Source organism: Papio anubis, chromosome X, assembly GCF_008728515.1.
Source record: "Papio anubis isolate 15944 chromosome X, Panubis1.0, whole genome shotgun sequence".
NCBI classification, from domain to species: Eukaryota; Metazoa; Chordata; class Mammalia; order Primates; family Cercopithecidae; genus Papio; species Papio anubis.
Genome location: NC_044996.1, coordinates 43,390,413 through 43,417,460, shown reverse-complemented (window position 1 = coordinate 43,417,460; position 27,048 = coordinate 43,390,413). Strand labels below are relative to the sequence as shown.

The window sequence follows — 27,048 nt, the reverse complement described above, 5'->3', positions numbered from 1 at the left end:
GCGGGGTGGCAATGTCTTCATGCAGAGTTCCTGAAATTCATTTGGATGTTTTTAGAGAAAGCTTAGGGAAATGTTTGCATTACTCATACCAGCACTGTCCCTCAAAAAGATGGGGGTTTCCCACTCTGTCCAGTCCAAGACATCCTTTCCATTCTGCTAGGATATGTGGGAGTGGGGAATATGATTGTCCCATCCAGCTCTTTGGCCAGCCCCCATCTCCTATGTGGATACACAGAAACCCACCTACACATGTTGACCCATATGGTAACCTTAGGTCATTCCAAAATACCATTTAGATGGAACGTGACTATAGTAACTCTTAGTTTCAATATCTGCCTGATGTTTGGAAACTCAGCAGCTTCCTGTCAGTTAAAATGTGATTTAAACATTCTATTGTATACAAGTTGTGCTTCCTGCTTTACAAGAGTCCACATTTAATACTACCTTCCTGTCCTTTCTGCATAGCAAGTGATTCTGAAAGTTACTCCGATTTTCCTTTCCATGTGGTTTACTCTTACTATTGTTTCTCTCCTTCTGCTTCATGGATTTTTTTTCTCTGTGGGATAATTTTCAACCAGTAAACATACTATAAACTGTCTTCTCCTCTTCAGGCCTCAAGATAGCCTCTCTCTGTCTCTTCTTACCTCCTCATCATAGGAAGGGCCCAATGCCTCTAAGAGGGCAGCTTCACAGTAAGGACCACAATTCTCAGCCACCCAATGCCATTCTGTGTGTCCAAACCTATTTCTTATACATGTACATCACTTCTCTTCCAGCCACCTTGCATATTCCTGCTAAGGAGCAAGAGAGCCACATTATGGGAACAGAAACAGTCTCCTCCATTCAACAAATTATGATCATGTCCAGTATAGGGTGGCTTCTGGTGCTGACATATTGGAGTGCAAAGAAATATAATTTCTCAACAGGGGCAGCTACAACTATGTTCTAATGCCACTGAGGTGGAAGCTATTTAGTGAAAACATATAAAACCCTAATGTTACCTGGGCCCCAGTCTGAAGGACTTTACCCAACTAGACCAAACTAGTATGCTCCTTACAACTCTTAGCCCAGAGTGGATTGTTAATTTATCTTACAAAATTATACTATATTCATTCTGTAACCAAGCAAGGTGCCATGCCTCTGGAGGGACAGGCACTCAATAAATATTGATGGATCATGTTGAGCCTGACATTTGGGAGGAAAAGAAAAAAAAAGAAAAGCTGTCATTTCATCAAATGTCGGCTTCCCAAAAGCTCTCAAAATAACTGGGCATATTGAGGCTCCAGCAGTGGTTTTGATTGTCCTGTGGGATCCTGGGGTTCTGTCGGAACAGGCCCAAGTTTCCATAAACTTTTTTTTTTTTTTTTTAAATGAGATGAAGTCTTGCTCTGTTGCCCAGACTGGAGTGTAGTAGCGCAATCTCAGCTAACTGCAACCTCTGCCTCCTGGGTTCAAGCGATTCTCCTGCCTCAGGCTCCTGAGTAGCTGGGACTACAGGTGTGCGCCACCATGCCTGACTAATTTTTGTATTTTTAGTAGAGACGGGGTTTCGCCATGTTGGCCACGTTGGTCTCGAACTCCTGACCTCAGATGATCTGCCTGCCTGGGCCTCCCGAAGTGCTGGGATTACAGGCGTGAGCCACTGTACCCGGCTCTCTATAAACATTTAATACAAAAAAAACACGTGTGTGTTGAAATACATAATATTTTGGAACAGTAAGAATAACAAAAACAAAAAACACTGAACAAACAGCTGGTAAGTTATATACAGAATGGCAACTGAAGACCACCAGTGGGTTAGCAGAAGCCGTCAGGTTACTCATTTGTCTTCAAACCTCAGGAGTTATGCTTCTCCTGCCCAAACTTCTTGTAAGCTTCAGAAAGACTGTGGACTTTCATAAAATTGAGCAATCTGATCTCCATGCAAATCAGGACCTTGTTGTTGTACAGCTAAAACATAGACATAGAGTGCTGAGACTGTTCGCTGTCATTCAACCCAACTGCAACATTTTATAGTTATCAAAACAACCTCATTCTCCTTAATAAGTAGCTTGTATACATTTGTGCTTAATAGAGATGAAATAGTTCTTTCAATCTGATTTTTAACATAATGAGGTGCCAACTAAGATTCTGAGTAAAAAAGAGCTTCTCAGGCCGGGCGCGGTGGCTCAAGCCTGTAATCCCAGCACTTTGGGAGGCCGAGACGGGTGGATCACGAGGTCAGGAGATCGAGACCATCCTGGCTAATATGGTGAAACCCCGTCTCTACTAAAAAATACAAAAAACTAGCCGGGCGCGGTGGCGGGCGCCTGTAGTCCCAGCTACTCGGGAGGCTGAGGCAGGAGAATGGCGGGAACCCGGGAGGCGGAGCTTGCAGTGAGCTGAGATCCGGCCACTGCACTCCAGCCTGGGCGACAGAGCGAGACTCCGTCTCAAAAAAAAAAAAAAAAAAAAAGAGCTTCTCCCACCATGGAGGGAGACTAAAGGGGGAACAGATTACCCACCCCTTGTGACTTGGATGCGTCCTTTTAGAATGGGAGCATGAGCTCAAAGATGCCATGGCAGTTGGTGAGCACGGAGGCATATAATTCAGCCACTGCCCAGCTGTGTGCTGCAGACAGAGAGCATACTCTACATCTCACCTCTGTCAAATTAAGTAATCATCTGTCATGATGGAAAGCTGCAAGTGCAGGTCAGTGTTGGTTTAGATACAGCATGCACCCTCCACCAGCTGTCTGGGTGGGTCCATTTAAACAATTTGAGATATACAGTCAGTACCTTCCAAACATAATACATTAAGAGGTAATTCTTAATTTTTTTAATTGACACATAATTGTACATATTTATGGGCTACACAGTGATGTTTCAATACGTACAATGTATAGTGGTCAAATTAGGGTAGTCTATCTGTCACCGCAGACATTTATCATTTCTTTGTATTGGGAACATTCAAAATCCTGTCTTCTAGTTACCCAAAGATATATCTTAAATTCTTAACTATAGACACCCTACAGTGCTACAGAACACCAGAACTTAACTCCTCCAATCTAGTTGTATTTTTCTATCCTTTAACCCAGTGGTCTCCAACCTTTTTGGCACCAGGGACCGGTTTTATGGAAGACAGTTTTTCCGCGGATGGGGCAGGTGGCATTAGATTCTCCTAAGCAGCACACAACCTAGATCCCTCACATGTGCAGTTCACAATAGAGTTCATGCTCCTATGAGAATCTAGTGCCACCACTGATCTGACAAGAGGTGGGGCTCAGGCGGTAATGCTCGCTTGCCCACTGCTCAACCCTGCTGTGCAACCCGGTTCCTAACAGGCCACAGACCAGCTCTGGTCCATGGCCCGGGGGTTGGGGATCCCTACTTTAACCAACCTCTCCCTTTTCACTCTCTCAACCCTTCCCAGCTTCTAGTAACCACTATTCTACTCTCCACTTCTATGAGATCAACTTCTTTAGCTCCCACATGAGTGAGAACATGTGGTATTTACCTTTCTGTGTCTGGAGTATTTAACATAATGTCCTCCAAGCTGATCCATGTTGCTGCAAATGACAGGATTTCAATCTTATTTATGGCTGAATAATATCCCATTGTATAGCAATTTTTATTAAGGCGTCATATCTAAACAAGGTTGTAACCAAGTGCTTGGGGTGAGGATGTAGACTGACTTCAGAACAGTGCTTGAGACCTAATGTGATTCCCTCCAATTCTTGAAAGACTTCCTCCAACAAGTTTGAGCTTTGGAACACGAGATTGTCCCATGGGGCTACAGGTGTCAAGGCAGGCCTTTTAATGCAGTAGCCAGAAACAGTATATCCAGGGCTTTCCTCACTTGCATCCTCCCATTCATTTCTTCCTCCTGTAGGTGAAAAGCTTGAGCATACAGATGGCAAGCTATGAGAGCTTACCCAACCCAAACCCATACTTATCTTGGCTCACGTGGTTGAAGCTGCAGAAGTGGGAGAAGCCATTCTCCGAATGGGCAGTCATTCACTGGCTCTCCTGGCTGGCAGCTGTGAATCCCGGTGTGACTTCCCCACCGCAGACTTCTCCTTACCTCACGCTGATAGGACCCCTTAGATACGGCAGTATTTCCCAGCAACAGAGAGGCACTGCTTCATCCTACACGCCCATACTTGCCCTCGGAAGCAGGAAAGCTATTTACAGTGTCCAGTGGGGCATGAAATCTGAAGTGGAAATGCTGAAACTCTGGGAAGAATTTAGGTAGGTGGAGTGTGATTACTGAAGTTGAAATTTGTCCAGACCAGAGTTAACCACTAATGCTATAAAAAAGAATGCTGTGGGCTCATTAAACTACTTCATTCTACCTGAACCTATTAATATTGTCTAAATCATTGAAAAATCTTATGTCCCATTAAACATGAATGATGAAAATAGGTAAACCCTGAGCAGATGGCTGCCTTTATGGAGCACTGTTCAAAACCACAGTAGTCCTCTAGGATCTGAGAACACTGTTTTTAGCCACTGTGATTGACATAAGCACGTGTTATAAAATTTACATAGTTACCAGGGCTTTGGGGCAATGTAACAGAAAATCGTCCTGGATATATTCAACTAGCAACTAATCTTGAAATGTGCGTGAGACAGCAAATGTTTTAGAAAGAGCCAGAGGTATTTCAACAATGTCCTTGGTAGCCTTTCCATAGAGAAAGGGATAAGGCAACAGTAGGCAGAGGCAGCACCCCAAGAGATTCCTTTCTTGACATAGGCTCTTATCTGGCCCTTGAAAGTCAGTAGCACCAGTTGCCCTACCCTACACTCCGAGTGTTTCCCCCAAGCCCAAGTTGGGGGTACCACTCTGGAACTGGAAAAAATAGCTGGTAATAAGTGTAAGCGTGTGGTATGCCTAGTGTGTGTATGAGTACGTACAAGCTCTGGGTGACCACATCTTGAGCATTTTCAGACTCTGTCCTGTACTCAGAAAATGGGCAAGCCTTGATGGTAGGAGAAAGGGCCCCCACATCAGATGATTTCACTGAATAGCACTGCTACTGCCCCTCACCAGCTCACAAAGAGGAAATGCCCAATAACCACTGACTGATTTGGAAGGAATTTGGAGCGGACCTAAGCACAGCTAAGCTCCCTCCAGAATTCAAGTCTGATGTTTGTCTGAGTTCCGTGGCAAAGGCTCTAAAGGATCCTTAAAGGATCAATGTGGCCACGTTAGGGTGTCCAAATAAAGGCTAATCTATATCAGCAAGCCAGGATTCAGAGATAGACAAAAGGATGACATTGGCAAATCATATGGCAGGGAGTGGCTGCAAGCAGGTAAGGTTTCCCAAGTGCTAGTTTGGCAATAAATCAGTATCTGTTCCTAACTATATTCCTTCAGAGCCTTCAACTGTTAACCTTTTAGTAAGAAGTACCGACGAGACCAAGATCCTATGATGAGAGAGGTTAAACTTAAAAAAGAAACACAAAATAACTCGGTTTTAACATTTTATTGGGTAAATGATTTTAAAGGTAATAACAATAGTGTCAAAACTACTACAATATCTTTCCACAGCCATACCTTACAGACCCACATAAACCTTCTCATATTTTTTCTTTTTGCTCATATTTAATATTTTAAAGCCATACATGTCATATAAAATGCCCATTTCCAATAGTTTCTTCAAACTATTAAGCAATTAAATGTGGAAGGAAGGAGGGCCTAGTTATACTGGAAGGGGTTTCAGGTAATCTGTGATGTCTTACGGTAATCAAAAAACAGGTTACTAAGAAAGAAGGAAAAGAGGAGCTACTCCAGGTAGCTTTTTGCTCATTACAAGTCTCACCATTGTATCACCAAGAACTCATTATGCTGGTGACAGATTCAAAGTAATTTTGGGGAACATATAAAACACTAAAATAACTTAGAAACTAGATCCAAATATTTCAAAAGTAATCAACTTTGATATACAAAAGTAGTCAGAGGTGGTTACAAAAGTTTGTTTGCTCAGTGCGTCTATGTACCAGCGCAGTTACTGGGTAGAGCAAAATAAAAGGTTCATTTTCTTCTGAAATAGCAATAAAAAACAAGGAAAACATATCTTTGTATATAAAGGATCAATGCTGGTCTTAAGAATAATGTCATCAGAAACCCTTAAATCGAGAGGCACACAACGGGTTTCCACTTTTAAAAAATAAAAGGAAAGTCACCAGTTTATTTAAATGGAGGAGGTGCTCACACCCCTCAAATAAACTTAATTCATTTTAACATCACTAGCAAAAATCACTTAGAAACTGTACAAAAATAAAAAAGTTAACACATTTAATCCTGCAAGGTTTTTGTAAGGACTGGAAGGCAGGCTTTTGAAGCAGCATTTGGGCATGGCTGGGGGCTTCTTTGGTTTGATCTAACACACATAAGAGATGGAACCTATTCCAGATGACAGTTTCAAATTTCCTGCACATATGAAGACAAGATAAGAGGCCAGTATACAAACTTCCGGTGTGCTGGGCATTGGGACTGTATGTGCTGGACTAAAAAAATCTTATAACTGCTTTAAGCTTTAAGGGTGAAGGGAAGCAAGCCTTGCACTTCCTCCATCAATTTCACTGACCTCTCATGTTAGGGGAGACTACAGAGGGTAGTAGCACATTCTCGTGCAGTCAGAAGGCCACTTGAGGGGTGGGGGACAATTTGTTCTTTTAGAATCTGGTACCTGGCTGACCTTGTTTAAGAACAAGAAAACCCTTCCAGAAATGGAAGCCTTTTGCTACATACCAAAGCAAAGTACGTACTATTTCCAAGAGGAAAAATACCCAGTTGCATCTGAAAACGGAAAACTTAAATGGAACGAATTAACATTTAAAAGGGGCTATGTAAACTTTGTGCTACTCAAATGAAGTTCAAGTATTACTTCTGAGCTGTTTAAAGATCACTGAACTCATACAATATTCTGATGATAAGAGTGCAATTCACATTTGTGTTTCTGAACAAATAAATCACAACTGGCTAGAACACAACCTGTGCAATTAGAATCTTTGTCTGAATTAAAGACATGCTACATATTTCAACATGTTCAAAGTTAATTCATACCACATAATTAACAGCTTTGTATATACGACAAAGGTGAAAGGGTCTAGCATTTGTTTGAAGCACACCATTACAGTTTGTATAACACCCTTTACACTAGAAAGTCTTTTAGTCAAAAGCTACTTAGAGACAAAAATGCACTTTGCATTACTTGAATACAAAAGGAGACAAAACTATCCTTTTCCCCCAAGCCATGTTGGGAAATATTGCTGACCTCGTCCTTTGAAGCCTGCAGGATGGTTATTTCTTCAGTATAACATTATTACACTGCTAAGAAAATCTGTATAACATCTGCATATATCAAGGATTTTAAAAAATCTGATATGATTTTAGAGTCCGCATGACCAGTCACGTGACCTGCTCAAGATTGATTAGCACCGTTAAATACATAAACACACAGGGCGAGGTATATAAAGCATACCGGTTACATCTATGTATGGTTAGAAATCTTTTGGCGTAAAACTCGAACTACAGCTCACCCAGGATGAGGAGCCTGTTTGTGTCTCCGAGTATTTACGGATGCACAAGATGGATTTGACGATAATATTGGTTTATTTTTCTTCAGTTTGTTTGTTTGATATTCTTCTTCTTGCAAGCAGAGATATGATTATTCAGGTTTGAAAGTCAGTTTCCTTATATGCAGGTAGCAAGTCAACAGTAGCCACTTGTTTTTATACTGAAAGACTAACTGTTCCAAGCCCCGTAGAAATGACAGACTCAAATCCCCTTTCTAAAGCCTAAATTGTTAACTTCTTTCGATTCAATCTCTAGCTAATTTGAAACTGGGTGGATTGCATTTCAGGTTTAAAATTTAGTTTCAAGCTTATGGCCTCGCAAACTGAAAATGGTTATTTCAACAATGGAGTACGGGTAGAAGAAGTGAAAGCAAACAAACTTCTAAATAAATCACCAAGTTCCAGTGCTTAGGCCAGTTTAAAGTTGCAAGGCAGAAGGAATTCTAGCCCATTTATTCTGTGCCACAAACCAATAGAAAGGATTTTGAATTTCCGAACTAGCAGTCTGTCACTTGTCACAGTAACTATATGTATAAGCTATATCATTTTGATATTCACTGACATTTTTTATAGTTTTAGAATATATATTCTGCAGCATACTTTAATTCATCACTTGATATGTTGGCTTCCTATTTGAAAAAATTATATATATTTTTCCAAAGGGGTGTGTGTGTGTGGTATGTATATATATACCACACACACACACACACACACACACAGACACACACACATATACCATAAAATGAAGGTCATCTTCCTCCAGAATAATCTGTCATTTTTCCTGGGGATATATGTATGGACCTCCTATCTACATCAGTAAGTTATCCTTTGTATGCATCATGGGAAGACTGTCCTTGCAGATGAGCTGGGCTCTTACTATAGCACATCTGAATGCCAACTCCATTTTCACAGGTGTGACATAACATCAATGTAGTAAATGTGTTTCTATCAAAAGTATGTAGTGCAGAAAGAGATTCAAGCTATTTTATGGTATCTCTAAAACTCTAGTATTGTCCCCATGACAAACATATCTGAAATCATGACAAATATGAACTTTTGTTTCACTAAATTATCTTTACCATACCTTTAGATGGTAGCTAAAATGGACTCTAGCCAATCACGACTTACTGAAACCTAGAGCTAACAAATTTAAATTAATATAAAATAGACAAATGTCTCTTTTTGGTTATTTGCTCAAAATAATTTTTTTCAGCTTAAAAAAATACTTAAGAGTAAGGAATTTGTCTAATCTTCTGTTTCACATATAGAAACAATAAAATTTTACAAGAATATTTTTCTAAATTGCCTTTTTTCTAACCCCTCTTAATTCCACTTATATTCTTCTCAAAGGCACTAAATTCTGTATCTGCTCTCTTCCTAATATTTGCTGCTCATAAAAATGTTTCCTGTAGCCTTTTTGAAAGGTAGTTTGTACCTTCTCAAAACAGTGTTTTAGTTTGCAAATTGGCTCTATAAAGTGGTGAGGCAGTCTCTTCTATGATAACCAGCACAATAGGGATAAATGATTTCTCTCTCTCTGTGACAAGCCCTATCGCGGACCTTTGAATGCTCACTACTAGAGCTAAAGTTCATATATTTTCACCATGGGAAAAACATATACTTAAGGAGTGAAGACCCAACTACTAAGCTGTCATAGCAAAGTGAATTTCAGACAAAAATCAAGAGTAATATGCAAATAACTGAATTTGATATGAATGAATCCCAAACTCAGGTATCAAAAAACAACTATCTTACTCAGGATGACTAAAGACAAACCTAAGTAAAATCCCTAAAAACTGCACACTTTCTTCCATCCACAGTCAAAGGAAGGGAGGGAGGGAAGGAAGAAGGAAAACGGGAAGGAAGAAGGAAAACAGGAAGCAAAACAGGAAGAAAGGCAAGGAGGACAGAAAAACAGAAACCTGACTGAGATAGCAAAGCAAAATTCTACATAATATTGGAAGAAAAAAAACCCAAAATCACATATGCTGCAAAAAAAAAAAAAAACACAATGATCTAAAATAATAAAACAGGATCTTAACAAATGCCATTTTTCTACCCGTTACCATGATGATCTTAATTGACGATGTCGAAGCTTCACCATGGCAACGGAAACTATCATCATAAAATGGTACAGTAAAAGAGATAGCTAGACCAAGAAGGTGTAGGGTCTCCTGGGAAGAGGTCTGCAGAGAGGCCCAGTGACTGGTTGTGCGGCTCAGTGTCAGGAATAATGGTTATATGGCGGAAGGGGATGCCCAATGCCATTTTGGAAATGATGATGCTGGCGATGAGCAAGGTATTCAGCATAGCTCAGGGTCATCTTTTCACTACGATACCTGAAAGAAAGTCAGGGAAGAGAAAAGTTAACATCGAGAAATAGGTGACATGCCATTGTCAGTGCTAGGAAGGACCTTAGAGATAATTTTATAGATCAGGAAATGGGGTCCCAGAGAGAAGCAGTGACTGCCCAAGGTCACAGAGATAGTAAGTAACAAAGCTAAGATCAGAACCTGGAAATTAAAAGTCTGAGTCCAGTGCTCTTTGCACTCTACTACTCCTTGTTTAAATTGTTCTTTTAGAATTTTTATTGCCCCCTCAGCCCCAGTTTTCTAACAGGAGTATGCATGTCATTCAATTCAGTTGATTATTTTTCTTCAGAAGTCTTCCACCTCTCCCTCTTTTACTGTTCTTTTCTCTGTCCATACATCTACTTAGGTCTTACCATTAAGTAACAACAACAAAAACAACTTTTCTTAATTCTGGTATCCTGAACTCTCACTTTTCCCTATGTCGGGCTTTCTTTTCATTGCCACATTTCTCAAATAGTTGTGTATATTTTCTGCCTTCAATCCCCATCTCACACTACTACTCAGCTCAGTGCTCTTTGGCTTCTGCTGCCACCCTTCCATGGAAATAGCTGTCAGAAGGCTTCCCCTGACTCAGCTTGACCTTTCCATTTGCTCATCACACCCTTAAGCTCTCTGGTGCTAAGGATTCTATACCTCCACATGCCCCTGGTTCTCCCCTGCCTCTCAGATTGCTCCTTCTCTCTGAATGCTCCTATCCCTGCCTTGTAGAATTTTGTTATGTTTCTGTATTTGGTTATTTTGGCTCTATACTGTCTCCCCACAGTGAACCCTATCCTTACAATTTCAATCATATCTAGCTATGAGCTCATACATTTTCATTGACCTACTAGATATTTCTATATAGATATCCTAAGAAGCACCTCAAATCCAAAATCAATGCATAAACTTAACATGCTCCTCTTGTGGTCCCTACTTTGATTAAAGGGATTACCTTGGTCCTTTTTATCTAGATTAACGCCTTGACTTCCTTCTTTATTTCTAAATGATGACCCAGTCCTTTCATTTCTTCCACATTATTTTCATATCGATTCCCACCTTTCTTCCCATCTCACTGCCACAGCTCTAGTTAAGGCCCCTGTTGCACCTCTTTTGGACTGCTGCCGCAGATTCTTAGATAATACCAATGCTTCCTGGCTAATTTTCCTGTTTCCAATTCCATTCTTATACCTCCCTCAAGCCCATCTGATTAAAATCCTTCAATAGCTACCAATTGCCTATAGAACCAGGTCCAAATTAGTTACTCTGGAACTCAGGACCCTCAATGGTCTGCCCAACCTACCATGTGGCCACATTTTCCTCTAATGATCAGCTTCTCTATTACACTGAAAGATCAGCCCAATCAGACTATTTTGCATTCTCAGAACTTGCTTTGTACTTCACCACCCTTGACTCACAAGGTCTTCCTTAAGGGAATCCCTTTCCTCCCGCACTCTCTACCTGTCAAATATTCCACCCATTCTTCAAACCCAGCCCCCAACGGACCTCTTTGAAACTATCCGTTATCCCCCTCCCACCCTCTTAGAATTCCTCTTTCCCTACTTCATGGGAATGGATCTTGTATTACCCATCATATTCTGCCTTAGATTAATACTTTTGTCCATGCCCCCCCTATTCGCCTCCATGGTGAACTCAGGGAGAGCAGGGATGGAGGTATTTCTGAATTTCTAACTCCTCAGAGCTGAGAATAGGCCATTTTTATACTATAGGCATTCAATGTAGTTTTATGGAATTGAAATAAATGGAACCAGCAGCCCATTTTCCTAAAATGTATGTTTTTTTTTCCTTTTTAAATAAGCATCTGTATTTTTTCATGCCGAAATTTATTTAGCATTTGAGTTTAGCTCAATTGTGTTTTTCAGCAAGCTAACAAGTTTTCTTGGTAGACTTCTATCACTGCCAAAATTCTGAGGTTAAATTCGAATTTGAGGACTGTTTATCAGAATCCTGGGGTTCTGCTAAGTAATGTCAAAAGCTAGCCAATTGCTAATTCAAGTACTTTCTCCAGTAAAGTAGTCTAAAGTCTCCAAGGGCTTGCTCATACAAAAGCCAGAGTAATCACACAGAGCTAAAGATGGGAAAGATAGGCTCATACATCACACAGGCTTTACTACCAAGCAGAGTTCCATTGTATCCACCCTCAGTATGACCCTGCCATTCATTTCCACTCTGTTTCAGAAAAGAGAAGTGTAGTTAGAGAGACCAAAGAAATCAAAGCGTTATAGGCATACACATCAAAATGTACAGGTTAGCCTTGTGCTAGAAAATATCTTCTGTACCTGGTCAGTTTTATGGTTTTCCTGAATTCATTAGTAATTGGAGCTTTGTATCCTCCTTTCCTCAATAAGGAGTCTATGGTCTGAATATGGTCCCATCCTGTAGAGAGTTGACCAGATAAAATATCAGTCAAGCACATGTAACAAACACCTTTCATTAAATACAAAATGACTTTGTAGAGGTCAGCTATCACTGTCACCAAATGCCATCAAATCTTTTGGTCCTAAAAACAATCACACAGAAAAGCTACGATGTCGTCCTTTACAAAAGCAGGGCCATCACCACACTCCTTAAATTCTAGCTATCCACAGTGTCAAACAACATTGGCTCCTTTATCTTCACATTCGAAGTCAAGGGGTCTAAGGGGCTGACAGAAATTGCTCAGTCGTGACTGTAACAAACCATATCTGCTGTACTTTCCTCTAACGGCGACATCTTTAAAAGGGAGTGAAAAGTCTATATGCCATTTTGCCAACTCAGCATTTAGGACTCCCACACCACCTTACAGTAATTGTTGTTTCTTATGGTATCTTCTGTAATTCTGTAACCATTCAAGTTTGTGTGCAGTATTCAAGGGTATTTTTATTAGTTCTGACATGGATGGTATACTAGTATCTGAGGCCCTCTATCTTTTATGTATGCTTTACAAAGTTAATGATACTAGGAGATTAAGACATTTTCTAAAGCAACCCAAATAAATCTTCAGGCAACTGCCTTGAAGACTTTCTGATCTGGGGATTTAATGGCATTAAATTTTGCTATTATGTATCTCCCATTTATAAGACAAACATGGGGAAACCAAATTACAAATGCTTTCTGATGAGAAGAAAAGCTCCCCAAGATAAAATATTCATTTCAACCAACACAAAATCAGAATTTAGTAGTTGCTAAGAAAGGATACAATACTACAGAGTGAAAAGTTACTCTGTGTTACAATGTTGGTTCATACGGGTCTATGCTCTATGTGTGAAATAGGAAAATTCTGATTAGGAAGTATAGACCAAGCATATAAAACACTAATATTTCATGTTTTCTCAATGCTCCAATCTTAATGGGAAACCTACAATCTTAATATTAGCAGGATGAGTAATGACAACCACCTAACAATGAAACATTTGATACTTAAAATGACAAAGAACTATGTGGCTGATTGTCAAACAAAAGGCTTCTTTATGCCACAATGGAATATGGGAAAAAGGTACTTCAAATCAGTAGCAAATTGTTGCCTAAAATGAAACTCAACTAATATTAATTCTGCTTTTTAAAAAATATACACTTATGGGTTTATGCCCTCAAAATTCAATGCAGGGATTCAACTTCTGTGAGTATTTCACCGACTTGATACAGACATTGCAGTGGCAGTGATGGAAGAGTCACTTCTTACAATTTGACACTGTTCAATTATCAGACATAACTGCAAGGTCAGCTATCGCATTTCGATTTGTATATTTGTTTAAATTCTTCACCAGATCACATGAAATAAAGAACAACAATGACCTTGCTCCTTTGCAACCTCCGGTAGGTAGGTGGCGGTGCGTTTTGATCCTTTTTCATTGATGAATTCTATTCTAATGCCATGTACACCCACCTGAAAGAAATTGGCAGTTTTATTAGTACAGTCTTCTTCATAGAATCAGAAAGAAAAGGTTATAACTTAACTTTCAAGAGAATGCAGTTCTTCCTTTCCCCTTGTTTTTAGAAGGACATATCAGTTTTCTCTTTCCAAAGCTTTGACTTTGGATTTGAAGGCCATTATGATGGCCATGGAGAGGGAAAATACTGATTTGCATGTGCCCAACATGCACTAGGCTATGATACTGTGTTTCGAAAACTGGAACAACTATTCTGAAGCTGTGTGTAGAATAAGATGGTTGATGGCAAAAATCCTGCCCCCACTCCCAAATTGTAGCTCATGCCAATAAGGAACTAGAGACAAAGGTGACTGGCTTCAAAGAGATAGCAAACAACCATCCTGTTTTGCAGGTACACTCACCACTTCTGATTAAGTTCCAAAACTTTTGGTGCTGATCCCCTCCCAAACTGTCTACTCCCTTTAAAACCTTAAATTATATGTAGGCAAGCAAACACAGTCAGGTAAGATTGAAATATAATAATGAAAACAATCAGATCCTACATCATCACCCAGTGTAGATAGCATTTCTTTAAAAATGCATTATGACTTAGAGTGGGGTAGTAGCAGACCTTCACTGTCCATCTACACCATTGTCTTCACACAGCTCTACTAAATTTAAGAATAAAGATTTCAAATCACTTCACTGTAGTGCATTATTGCACAGTCTCTTTATATACTAGCCCAGAGACCAATGTAACTTTTTTATGTAAAACGAGCTTGTGGTGATACCCTTAAAAAGGTAGTCTTCTAAGTAACTGTGAGCAATTTCTTGCTAATGTTTTTTTAAATAATGTGCTTTTCCTTTGATTAGCATATGATCGAAAGGAATCTGTCCTTTCCCCTCATATCTCACATAGAATAGTATACAGGGCTAAAGATCAAAATTAAAAGTTTTTAACTTCTTTGTAAACATTGATAATAAAAACAAAATTTCAAAAGCATAATGACCCCATTCTGTTCTCTTGGATCTGTGGTTGCCTCAGATCAATGGTTCCCAGGTGGAGGGTCAGGTTGTGCAAGGTACTGGAATGCAGATGTAAGACCAGGTAAACATTATTACCCAAGATGGAGGCTTCTTTTCCGAGCAGGTGAGTAAAGTCATAGACCTCTATACTTTCCATACACGTAAAGGTCTAGAGGAGGAAAAGGGGTCAATGAAAACTTATTTTGCTTCTTCTGCCCTCAGCCTCAAGTTTTCTAATTTTTTCAGGAATAAAAAGTCCTCTAGGATTTTTTATTTTATTTCATTCTTTCCCTAGGTCTTCACCCATCTATCCATTAGAGCCTGTCAGATCTTCTGAGGAATTCATGTTTTTTTTTTTTTTTAATTTTTATTAAAGCACATCTCTGGTTATTTCTTCTATCTATTTAATATCAGTATTTTTATGAATCTCTTTCTACTAAAAATGAGACCAGGGTAGCTGTTTAAAAACTAACACAATACTTGCCTCCCATACCATGTGGGAAATAACTACATATAGCTGAGAGGAAATATGAGCGCTTAGCTATCAGGCATTTCCAGGATAAAGGACATCTCCTAATCTCTCCAGTGCCTGATGAGACAATGACAAATTTGCAACATTTTCTGTATACTGACTTCCTGATCAGTAGCTTTGAATTTTTTTCCTTTGACAATATCGGATTCCTCATAATTTGTTTTTTAAAAAATATACAGCATAAGTAATTTATACTCCATTATCCACTGAAGTGAATTTTGAATCTTCAACTCTATTTATCAAAAATCTGTCATGTTAAAATTGAAAAGAATTTTGGTGTTTATTAAGGTGTCTAGTCAAAATTGTAATAGGAAGAATGTCTCCCTCTCTGTGAGATGAGAGTGTCAGACAAAATTAATGACATTTAACTGGCAAGGGGTGGGGAGCGGGTCTGCAAAGTTTATCAGAATTTCAGGAGGTTTCATGCTTCAACAAATATATTTTGGAAAAAGAACAGCTCCCCAGGTAATTTTTATTCTAATTGAACTAGATAACCTCTAATAAGCATTCTAGTTCTGACAAACTGTGGCTACATATTAAGATTGTTAAAAGTGATTTAGGTAAATGGGGGTAATTTAGACACTTAAGTCCTTTCTTTATAGGAGTACATCCTGTGTTCTTGAACAAAAATGTCACATTTTTAATGTCTAGTAATTTAACAATTAAAAGAAGTTAAGAGGCCAGGTGCGGTGGTTCACGCCTGTAATCCCAGCACTTTGGGAGGCCGAGACAGGTGAATCACGACGTCAGGAGATCGAGACCACCCTGGCTAACACGGTGAAACCCCATCTCTACTAAAAATACAAAAATTAGCCGGGCGCGGTGGCGGGAGCCTGTAGTCCCAGCTACTCGGGAGGCTGAGGCAGGAGAATGGCGTAAACCCGGGAGGCGGAGCTTGCAGTGAGTGGAGATCGGCCACTGCACTCCAGCCTGGGCGACAGAGTGAGACTCCGTCTCAAAAAAAAAGAAGTTAAGACTAATTGTATGGTATGTGAATGGTATCTCAATAAAGCTGTGTGTGTATGGATACAAAGGACACAGTGGCCAAAACAAAAATTACTCACGAATAAGACTGCTTTATTTACTCTGCATTTTGAGAAGGTCTTAACATCAAATTTGATAAGAAAAAAACCCCAAATTCTCCAATTTTGATTTAGTACCACATTTACAACTTTTAATTGTTTTCTGGGTTCCTATGACTCTGAACAATTGAAAACCCCTGTAAATTGAACTGTAAGTATAGTGGTTTTAAAGTGAATTCTTTTTATGAACTTTCTTCATAGGTCATAAATACTCTCCACAAAGCTACAAAGCCCAAACCAGAGTGACTCATTTTTTTCAGCTAGCAGAATTAGGAGAATGGTAACAAAATCAAAGCATAGTAGCTTTCTTTCTGTCACCTCTTGAGCAACAGCATTTTCTTTACTCCTAGAACCACAAGCCACTAAAGAGTCATACTGCACAATCAAAACAGGAGAAGGAGAATATGGCCTACTGTGGAGAATGGCCAATTCTGGCCAACCTGTGGAAATCACTGGCTTTGCAATGAAATGAGCATCAAAACTAACTCCATATTGTTTCAGGGAGGCATCTGTCACAGCTACAACTCCAAAATGTAACCCTCATACATAATAATTGAATCCTCCCTTATACATATTGGAGAATCCTTTGGCCCAGCAATATCCCAAGAGACAAAGGCTATAGTTGCAATTATAAAACTAGATAAATGATCAGCGAACCAGGGAACTGGGATTCCCCGAAGCAGATCTTTAAAATTCTACCACAGTAACTTTCTAAGTATGGATAAGGGGGCCGCATGTGGGAATACTATGTCACTAAACATACCCCTAACTAATCCTGCCACTGTTTGAAGTCCAGCCAGTTTCGGTAAAAACTGGAAACTTGAAAATCTAGCCTTATGGGTCTGCAGGTCATTTTCAAAATTACTAGATGGTCTATGAAAAAAATGCTTTCGAGGTCCATCAATTGCGATAATATTCTTTTAATCAAGACTGTACTTTTGCTAAGCAAAGCTATAAATCAACTCCAATGGTAGTAAATTAAATGTAGGACTTATAGATAAGAGGATATGGAATTAAGCAGAGCTGTATTTGTGCGTGCTGATAGAACATTAAGACCAGTTCAACGGATTCATATTTCATGCTAAAAAGAAAGCCATATTTATTCTGAACCATTCCATAGCAAGTGATTTTTATTAATGCTATTATACAGTCTTTTGTTTTTAACATTGTTCAGAATGATTAAATATCAAGATTAATGTTAAGACCCTAAAATATATCTTGATTATTCTGGGGTTGATTATCCAGTTTAGGGATTATGTATCCCCAGCTCCACCTGGCCTCAGCCCCATCCTCTTTCAGCTCTTGTTCATTTTTCTATTTTTTCACTCCTCTATCAGACAGCACGTGGTCACAGAAAGAAGAGGTACACACAAATTAATCAATTTTGCTACACAGTAAAAGGTTTGGTAGGAGAAGAGATTATAAATAATGGCTAAAATGAAGGTTTGAGACTGTCTGCAGATTTCATTTATCCTTGTTATCTAGTCCCGTGTTAGAAATGTGGCTTCATTTAAAACTATCATCCTCTAATGCAGTGACCCTCAACACAAGAGCATTTTTTAAAAGTACCCTCTCCCATATTATATTCCTTGTAATTGCACAGTCAAAGCTTAATGTACCCTACTCTGTCTAATAAGGCAAGTGTTAGCCTTGTAATCCACAAGCAGCGCTACAAAAGGGTCTCACTTTTACTTGTGAGCCTTGTCAGCAAGCCAACAATCTGAATATGCTGAAACATGAAAAACAGCCATTTGGCTAAAAGCATAAATGAGTATAAAATGTGCTCTGGCTAAGTTGAGTAGCCTCCATGTAAACCTCTGACAGTTTGGGTCCACAATTACCTCCACAGTCCTGAGTCTCAAAGCTAAATCTTCCCGATTGTATCCTGGCCAACAGAACCACTCTACTTCCTTGGGTGGCATCCTGTTTTAGCAAATACCATGGTCAGTCCCATTCTTCTCCATTTTCAGAACTAAATGCTGGGTTTCCCTGTAATATTATGGCCATGGCTTACTCTACTCATTTTCAGTGAGTTCATCTGAATAACATAAGAAATTCAGGAGGTCAAAGAATCGAAAGTTGTTTGACATGTCTTTTTGGATGAAATCATTTGGCAAAATATGCTTTGCAATTAACAAAGCATCCAGTTACTGGCCATTCACATAAGACTGACCTGCCACGCTCAATATGCCAGTCCAATTGAAGTGAATGAAAGGACACTGTTCCTAATGAGAGGAGCTTAGGATGTTTGGCACATCCCCTAACCTTTAGAGGCTGGTATCGTAGAAGAAATGCATGCTCTCTCACAAAACAACCCTGGGTACCACGGACAGAAACAAACACTGTATTGGACTGTCCACGGGTCTGACCCAGAGTCTGGTGTTTCTTACATTCTTAGGAGGAAAAAAACTACGTGCTACATCTCCTAACAGCACAAAACCCATGGTACAGCATGGTCCACTCTTGAACTTATTGCCCCACAGTTCCTTCTGCCCTGCTCCAGCTTAGTGTTTTGAAAACAGAAACTCTTCCTTTTCCTAGTGAAAGCAAATTCAGCATAAAAGAGAGAAATACTTCAAACTTAGGCCTACTCCAAGTTTATTCTCTTGGATAATTCTTTGAGCTAGAAAAGTTAAGAATTTAATCATAGAAACCGATAAGGATTTGTACAGATCCTAATAAACCACTTTCCCCAAATCTGATACTATTAAAAAAAATTTAGATGACATATTATCTCGATCTGCCCATCAAATCTTCACAGTTGTTACTCTGCATCACTTCAACCAGCCCACCAATTTGAAAAGCAGTTCTGGAGTTCTGAAGGTACACACCTATCTAACATGATCCCTTCATAATCTGGCCAAATTGTAAATTTTTACAACGGTGTTGCTGCAATTCAGCTTTTGTTTTTGCTCAGTATTATTTACTCTTGTAAACATTAGAAACTGTAAACATCCATTTTTTTTTCTGTTTATAAAAGTAGTACATATGTCTTACAAAAAGATTCCTTTTAGAGCCAGGCACAGTGGCTCGAGCCTGTAGTCCCAGTTACTTGGGAGGCTGAGGCAGGAGGATCACTTGAAGCCAGGAATCTGAGACCAGCCTGGATAACAGAGCAAGACCCTGTCTCTAAAAAACAAACAAACAAACAAACAAAGCATCCTTTTAGGAAAGCATAAAGGAGGAAATAAAGATGGCCTGTAATCCTAGTACCATCCGCCTAGAGATAACTCTTATCTTAGTGACATAAAAAATATTTTTCTCCTGAACCAACTGAGATACCACTACAGACTATATTTTAGGCTGTTTTCATACATTATGTGACCAGTTCCTATACCTGTCTTTATTTTCAAATATCCTTTGAGATGCATTTAGAAGCAGAATACCAGAAACATAAATCAAAAAGGATAATTGATTGCAAAGTCATCACCTGAGCATGACTAACCTTTTAACATACTCTACTCTAAAACCTCTGCTTCATCATCTGTCTCAGCTGAAGTTTTTCTTCTTTTCCCACTTGTTACTTTGTGAAAAAGGTCCCCTTGACCAAAATACATATGTGTTGCTCTTCTCTAAAATCCCTGCAAATTAGTCACCTTTGGCTTAGATATTAGTTCAGTCTCCATGAACCAATTCTTGGCTTTTACAGAGCTTACCAAAGGACCAATTAGGGCCAATTTTGATTTATGTAGGAGACTTAGACTACTTGTCTATCAGGAACACAAGCCTGCCAATTTATTTCACAAAAGCCACTGAACAACAATCTGGTAACATTTATTTTAATAGCTGACACATAGTTCTAAAATACCTGAACTCTCTAATAGTCACCATGAAATTTTAGTAAAATTTTAAATAAAGTATGGCTAAGGAAGAGGTGCTTTGAAAAACTCTGAAGCCAAACATGTTTATATAGCTTTTGCAATGAAAGAAATTGTTCTTACTCTAAGATTTTGTAGAGAACAAGTGACAGCTCAGAGTGCAACTAAGGGGGAAAAACCCAATTCTCTGTAATGATTAATTATAATGAGCATCCCATAAAAACTTAACATCCTAAAGCTTCCCAAGGAACGTTCAGGCAGCACAGGTGACCTTTAAATAAAAAGCCTGCTTTCTATCAAAGTTAGAAAAATACATTCCTTCCATTTCTTAAAAAAGGGAATAAGGGAGTGAATTTACAGACAAGAAAACTAAAGTTATAAAATTTTCTCAAAACCTAGAGATGTGACTTAGTTTACTTTCCAAAGGCTAGTGGGGACAGGGTGGGTGGGGGGGAAGAAGCAAACATACCTAATAGGAAATAATGCTGTTTGCCTAATAAGAAATTAAGAAAAATAAAATTGTATTCGTTAGAACTGTACACTGTCTGACTCAATACACTTTAACTTAGCCTATAAAAGACATTTGTTCCTAAAAAGTTACATGTGGGTTGAGTTTACATAAATGAATTAATCTTAAAGTCAAGAGGAAAACAATAAAATTCTATAGTGAGTTCTTCTACAAAGCAAAATACGTATTCATAAAGTGAATAATTGCTCTCTAATGTATTTGCCTAATTTAGACTTAAATATATAATATTGACTTAAAACAGGAATGACACAGTAATTAAATGGAGACATTAATGGCTTAGAGCATTTTTCTTCCTAAAGGGAATTCTTTTTGTGAACAGGAAATCTAGAAGGTACAACTTAAAAACTGGACTATTTCTCACTTTTGTTGCCTACATTTAACTTGGCAATGGCCACTTTAAAAGTTAGGGATCTCTTCTTAAGACTTCTAAATGGCTAGTGATGATTCATTCTTTCTGGACAATGAAACAGAAGCCATCTTTTAAAAAGGAGTATGTCACAGAATCACATTCTGTCAGAGTCCAAAGAGACCTTAGGTATCACTTAGTCCAACTTCTTCAGGTTCCTGAAGACACTAAGGCCCAGAAAGGTCACAGAGCTGGGCAGTGGCAGTCAGGAACAGAACCCAGGTCTCCTTATTCCCAAAATTCAGCATTCTTTTAATCAAATGCCGGGGATACACACACACACACACATACACACACAAACCATACATGAAATATTAGGTTATAACAAAAGTACTAGGGAAGGGGCAGGGAGTTTATGGATTACGGGGGAAGGAGGAGGCTAACTCCCTCCAACCAATAAACATGCTGCAAGTAAAGCTGGAGACAACTTGAGGCGGCCTGAGAAGGGACTAACAAGCAGCCCATTTTGCTAAGGGAACTAACAGCTAATGGAAATTTGTATGCATTAAATCACCTTCTAAGAAGTTACTTTACTTTGTACAGCTTGCTTCCCCACTAGGCTTCTTATACATTGACTTGTTGATGCCCAGAAAACTCTTTCTAGATGCCCGAGAAGCCTGAAGCCTTCCTTTCCCAATGTTCCACAGCACTTTCAAAAAAAAAAAAAAAAAAAAAACATTTAAAGTAGAGCATCAAGAAAGGACTAATCTTAATGACAGTGACATCTTATTAAAAAATCTCAACGTCCCTGGGAAAATATGTACTGTGAAAAGCATTTTCCTGGATATATGAAGCTCATATTTTTTAAGTTAGAAGAGAGAAAAAACATGATGTATATCATAGCTGGGAAAAACTAACCAAGAGGGGAAACAGAACATACACAACTAGAAGTCATTTCGCTGGGTGACTTCATGAGTCATGCTTACCATCTGTGTATGAATGGGAACTCTGTTTTCAGTGGCACATTAAGAGGAGCTAAAAAATGTAAACCTTTAAGGGGGGAGTGAGGGTGAAAAGAACATTAACTTTAGGGAGATAATGACGGTAGCCAATTTATTCATCTCATCTGTTTACTCTCACGAAGGTTGTTACAAAAGCACCCTATTATTAACTGCAACTGAACACGTCAGAATTGAGCTGTGATCACTCAAGAGGTGTGCTTTGGAGGCTGCTTTTAAAGTGAAACACAGCTTTCTGAGTACCAGGAGTCCAACAAGGCTCAAGTACAATGACAGATGCTTTGGTACTTTAGGGACAGAGTGAGATCAGGGGCCTGACGTATACCTTTATAGTCCAGGGACAAATTTTTGGCATCATACAAGAACTGTGCTGGCCAGCCCCACCCAGCATGGGTTGATTCCGTGTACCTATTGTGTGCTAATGGAACAGCCTATCTTAGGACCACAATGTATTGCCCAGGTGACAGCTGTATAGACAAAGTGAGATACCAGTGATCCAGGGAGCCAGATATAGGAGAAAGTGACTAATGGTTTGTGAAAATGTCATTAATCTTTTGAAATCTGATCTAAGGAGTTACTTTAGAATACAGAGAAAATTTTTAATTCATGCCTTCAAGTGATCTTGTCTCTAAAGCACAGAAGTAAAAGATGCTTGATTACAATTTAGAAAATATTTTGACTTCTGTCAGCAAATTGCTACATTAGCTTCCACAAAATCATGGTAACATACTTGCTATACGAATTCTTCTACAAACAAAAAGTTTATTCATTTATATCATCCTGAAAATGAGCAGCTATGAGGTGACACACATAGAATCACCCCTCAAGTCATGCTCCAGTCGATTGTAATGTCTGGTTTTATATCCTTTGAGACTTTTAAAAAGGAAACATATCTCCCAAACAGTTTAACTCTACAAGTTCCAGGCTATGTCATTTTGGCAGGCTCCAACATGCTGCATGAGTTTTTCTCTTTACAAAGCACCATTTCTGTCAATCACCCTGTCATTCAGAATTAAGAGAATGATGTCAATTGAAGAACACAGAACAATGGTGATGAGTTTCTGTGTTCAAACACAAGGCGTATCATGTCAGATTTATCTAGGGGAGCAATTTGCCTCATTTAACAACCATTTTAGCCTTGCAGGTAGATATTCCAATTTATCAGTTAATGAAATTTTTCCCCAAATTATTCACTCTTCATTCTTCTCATACCTACTAGGACAATAAGTAGATCATGATGTGGGCTATGATCAGTTATTCTTGGAAGGGTGGGGCCTCTGCTCTAATTTGTCCTTACTGCCTTTTGTGGATGGCTGTCATTTTTAATGACTAACCAGATTCCTTTAGAGGCTATAAACACTTATTTTAAATGTTTTAATTATTATTCTGAGGAAACAGAACATATGGAAGTATTATTGATTAGTCTGTCAATTCAGTATTGACTTGAAATTAATTACATCCATTTCTAAAACCATTTTATCAAACATCCCTCACACTGTCAAACAGAAGCACTCTGGCTCCTAAAACAAGGTCTAAAGTAAATCCTACTTTCCTACTAACTCCCATTATAAAATTAGAGACATGTTATCAAAAGAAAGTTCCCAAACAGACCGACTTAAAAACCTTGAGTGAAAAAGACAGTAAGATGGTAGCCAGACGCGTAGCAATTCATTTGTTTCCTGATCATCTGAAAACTGGGTGGCTATTACCACTGGTCATGGTCACATTCCTCATCCTCATGACCACAGAGATGTCTGTCTTGATAGTGAACATATCTACCTCTATGCGTTGGGACTTCTAGACTTTGCCCTTTTCCTGCTTTGATCCGGGCATTTTCATCCCTTTAATTAGGAATTCCACTGCAGTAACACACTTAACCAGTGGGGGTCAATTCTCAAACTGTACTTCCACCAGAACACTGCTATGTTAGAAGCTTCTGTTTGTATAAAACATGCTCATTATCTATCTTCGACTTTAACATTCTGTATTAAAATTCTGTAATAATCTCCTTGCTTTCCCCTGTGGCATAAACATACACAGGACTTCACATTTCAGGTTAAAATTGCATACTTATGGTGAATAGGATATTTAATTCTTAGAAGAAAAGTTGTACCTATTAGTGTGAAAATTCTCATGAAGCATATACTTTCATAATATAGACTGACTTCTCAAAAAGGAAATTCAAAATATAATTAACTTACATACAAAGATAAACCATAAACAAAGACTTCTCCACAATCTTTTAAATAGTGATTGTACATTAAATATGATCTGTTATGTAACCAAATATGCAGATTTATTGATACAAAGGGATAAAGAATGGAAAAAATTTTTTAAAAGTCTTAGTATAATATAAAAAAGATAATGGAAAGAAATATTCCAAAAGGTTAACAGTAGTTATTCTCAGAATGGTGTAATTATAAATGGCTTGCATTTCTCTCATTATACTTTTTTAATTTTAAAAATTTTCTTTGATAAATTAAAATTACTATTATGAACAGAGTATATGTATAAAGTTTATTTTCCATTTTTATTGTAGCAAAATACACATAAAATTTGCCATTTTAACAATTTTAAAGTGTACAATTCAGTGGCATTAAATACATTCACAATGTTGTACAACCACCACCATTATCTAGTTCCAGAACTTTCTCACCACTCCAGATGGCAACCCTGTATCATTAAGTAGTCACTTCCCATTTACCCCTCCCCCTATCCCCTAGTAACTATTAATCTGCTTTCTATCTCTATGGATTTGCTCATTCTGGATATCTCATATAAATGGAATCATACAGAATGTGGCTTTCTGTGTTTCACTTCTTTCACTTAGCATAATATGTTCATGGTTCATTCATGTTGTAGCATGTACTTCACTTCTTTTTATGGCTGAGTAATGTTCAATTGTATGAATATAACATATTCTATTTATCCATTCATCTGTTGATAAACATTTGGGATGTTTCCACCTTCTAGCTATTGTGAACAGTGCTGTTATGAACATTCATGTACAAGTTTTTGTTTCAACACTTCAATTCTTTTGGGTATGTACCTAGAAGTGAAATTGTGTCAACATATAATTTTTTAATGCCTTTAATTCTATTTTGGCATTCTGTGTTTAGTAATGCTTTTTCAGAATCATTAAGGATAACCCTTAGAATATCATTCCCACAATACTATTACTCCATTTTCAATCACTGAGTAAGGTACATATTTTTTAAAGACCAAATCACATTCTTGTACTTAAAAATATAATTTCCACCCTTACTCTTTGTACACAAATTTCCCTTCTGCCAAATACCTGAAACAATGATGAACTAACTGAAAAGGATGGGCTTTTCCTCTTAGCATAGCCATTCTAACAGTGACCAATTCACTTTCAAATGCTTGTACATTAAAAGTAAAAATAAGAAAAAGTGGGCCGGGCGTGGTGGCTCACACCTGTAATCCCAGCACTTTGGGAGGCCGAGGCAGGCGGATCATGGGGTCAGGAGATCGAGACCATCCTCGCTAACATGGTGAAACGCATCTCTACTAAAAATACAAAAATTAGCCCGGTGTGGTGGTGGGTGCCTGTAGTCCCAGCTACTCGGGAGGCTGAGGCAGGAGAATGGTGTGAACCCGGGAGGCGGAGCTTGCAGTGAGCCGAGATCACGCCACTGCACTCCAGCCCGGGCGACAGAGCGAGACTCTGTCTCCAAAAAAAAAAAAAAAAAAAAAAAAAAAAGAGTGTATTTTTTGCTTCAACAGGGAAATAATACTTAATAGAAATTAATATTTAAGCCCCCTAAAATATATTAAATACACAATACCAAGTAGGAACAATATAGAATCTTCTGGAAATTCAGGCTGGCAGATGGTGACCAAAGAGGATAAATATGCCTTGAAATAGTATATAGTAGAGTACACAGTACTACTTCTTAAGGGCTTTACATCCCGGTCTCCTAACAAACAGAAAGCTGATATATCTTATGGACATAATAGCCCAATAATATCAAGGTTAATTTTAGCCGTAGACAGTGCTTTAACTGGGCTAAGGATGATGATGGTATACTCGGTGCTTAACCATGCCTATGTAACAGCCGTTGGATTCTCCCCTTTTTCCTTTTCCCCAAACACATGCACACACATTTATATAATACTAGTATGTTCATGTTTGTGACACACACACACACATGCGCACACACAGAAACACACATGCCAGAAGTGTACTTCCAACTCAGTAGCTGCAAGAGCAGAAGTGTTCTTGTAGCTTGGTCATCCCCCTTGGATCTCAGGCTTTCCCATATAATCACTCCCACCCCCACTACTACATACACAACACCCTGCAATCCAGAAAGCAAAAGTAAATCTGACTGCAGAAGAGGAAACAGTAGCCTTAAAACAGTAAAAGAACCACCCAGACTATAATATATGTTAATAAGTAGGGAACATGATTTGGGACCATTTAAAAATAAAGTACTAGGGAATATTTCCATAATATTTGTAGTCTTCTCTTTAAGAAAAGTCAAATAAGAACAACAAACTTATAGAAAAGAATAAATTAGAAATGTCAAGTTTACAAAAGGTTTTCCACATTCCAACTTTGGTAGGAAAAACAGTATAAATTTATTTTATTTCTTCCTTTGCAAAAATCCTAAGATGTGTTCTTATTCTGATAATGCTCCAGAAAATGTTATCACAAAACCCAGAGGGGACTCCTGCATCGTACTCTCTGTAGAAAAGGTTTTTTTCTTTCACCCCACTCCCGAAAACTTTTTAAATAGCTCTGGTATAACAACAATAATTTATATCATAGAGATTTTTTTTTTCAAATGAAGAACCTTATAAATGTCTTATTCTGTATATTAGAAAACTGAATTGCAGTGGAGTAAGTAAATTGTTCAGTCTCACAAGGAACCAGGGCAAAGCCAAAATTA

The 27,048-nt window shown here is 38.5% G+C and overlaps 2 protein-coding genes across 5 annotated transcripts in view; one reads left to right on the top strand and one right to left on the bottom strand.

Moving 5' to 3' along the window:
• TMEM164 (transmembrane protein 164) overlaps positions 1–4,110 on the top strand; it is a 193,671-nt gene extending 189,561 nt beyond the window's left edge. The window contains exon 8 of the mRNA XM_009198104.4: positions 3,872–4,110. The gene's annotated coding sequence lies outside the window, so the exon portion shown is untranslated. The remainder of the gene's footprint in view (positions 1–3,871) is intronic.
• A 3,922-nt stretch (positions 4,111–8,032) lies between these two features.
• Positions 8,033–27,048, bottom strand: part of AMMECR1 (AMMECR nuclear protein 1) — a 130,009-nt gene continuing 110,993 nt past the window's right edge. For 2 of the 4 annotated variants that reach the window (XM_009198102.4, XM_021932524.2), the window contains 3 exons: positions 13,707–13,797; positions 12,212–12,308; positions 8,033–9,902 (listed from right to left, as the gene is read on the bottom strand). In XM_009198102.4, the coding sequence (XP_009196366.3) occupies positions 9,788–9,902; positions 12,212–12,308; positions 13,707–13,797 (303 nt within the window). In that variant the 3' untranslated portion in view covers positions 8,033–9,787. Of the gene's footprint in view, positions 12,102–12,211; positions 12,309–13,706; positions 13,798–14,790; positions 14,976–27,048 lie in introns of those variants that run through there. The other 2 variants (XM_021932523.2, XR_002519439.2) reach the window with 2 other exon arrangements.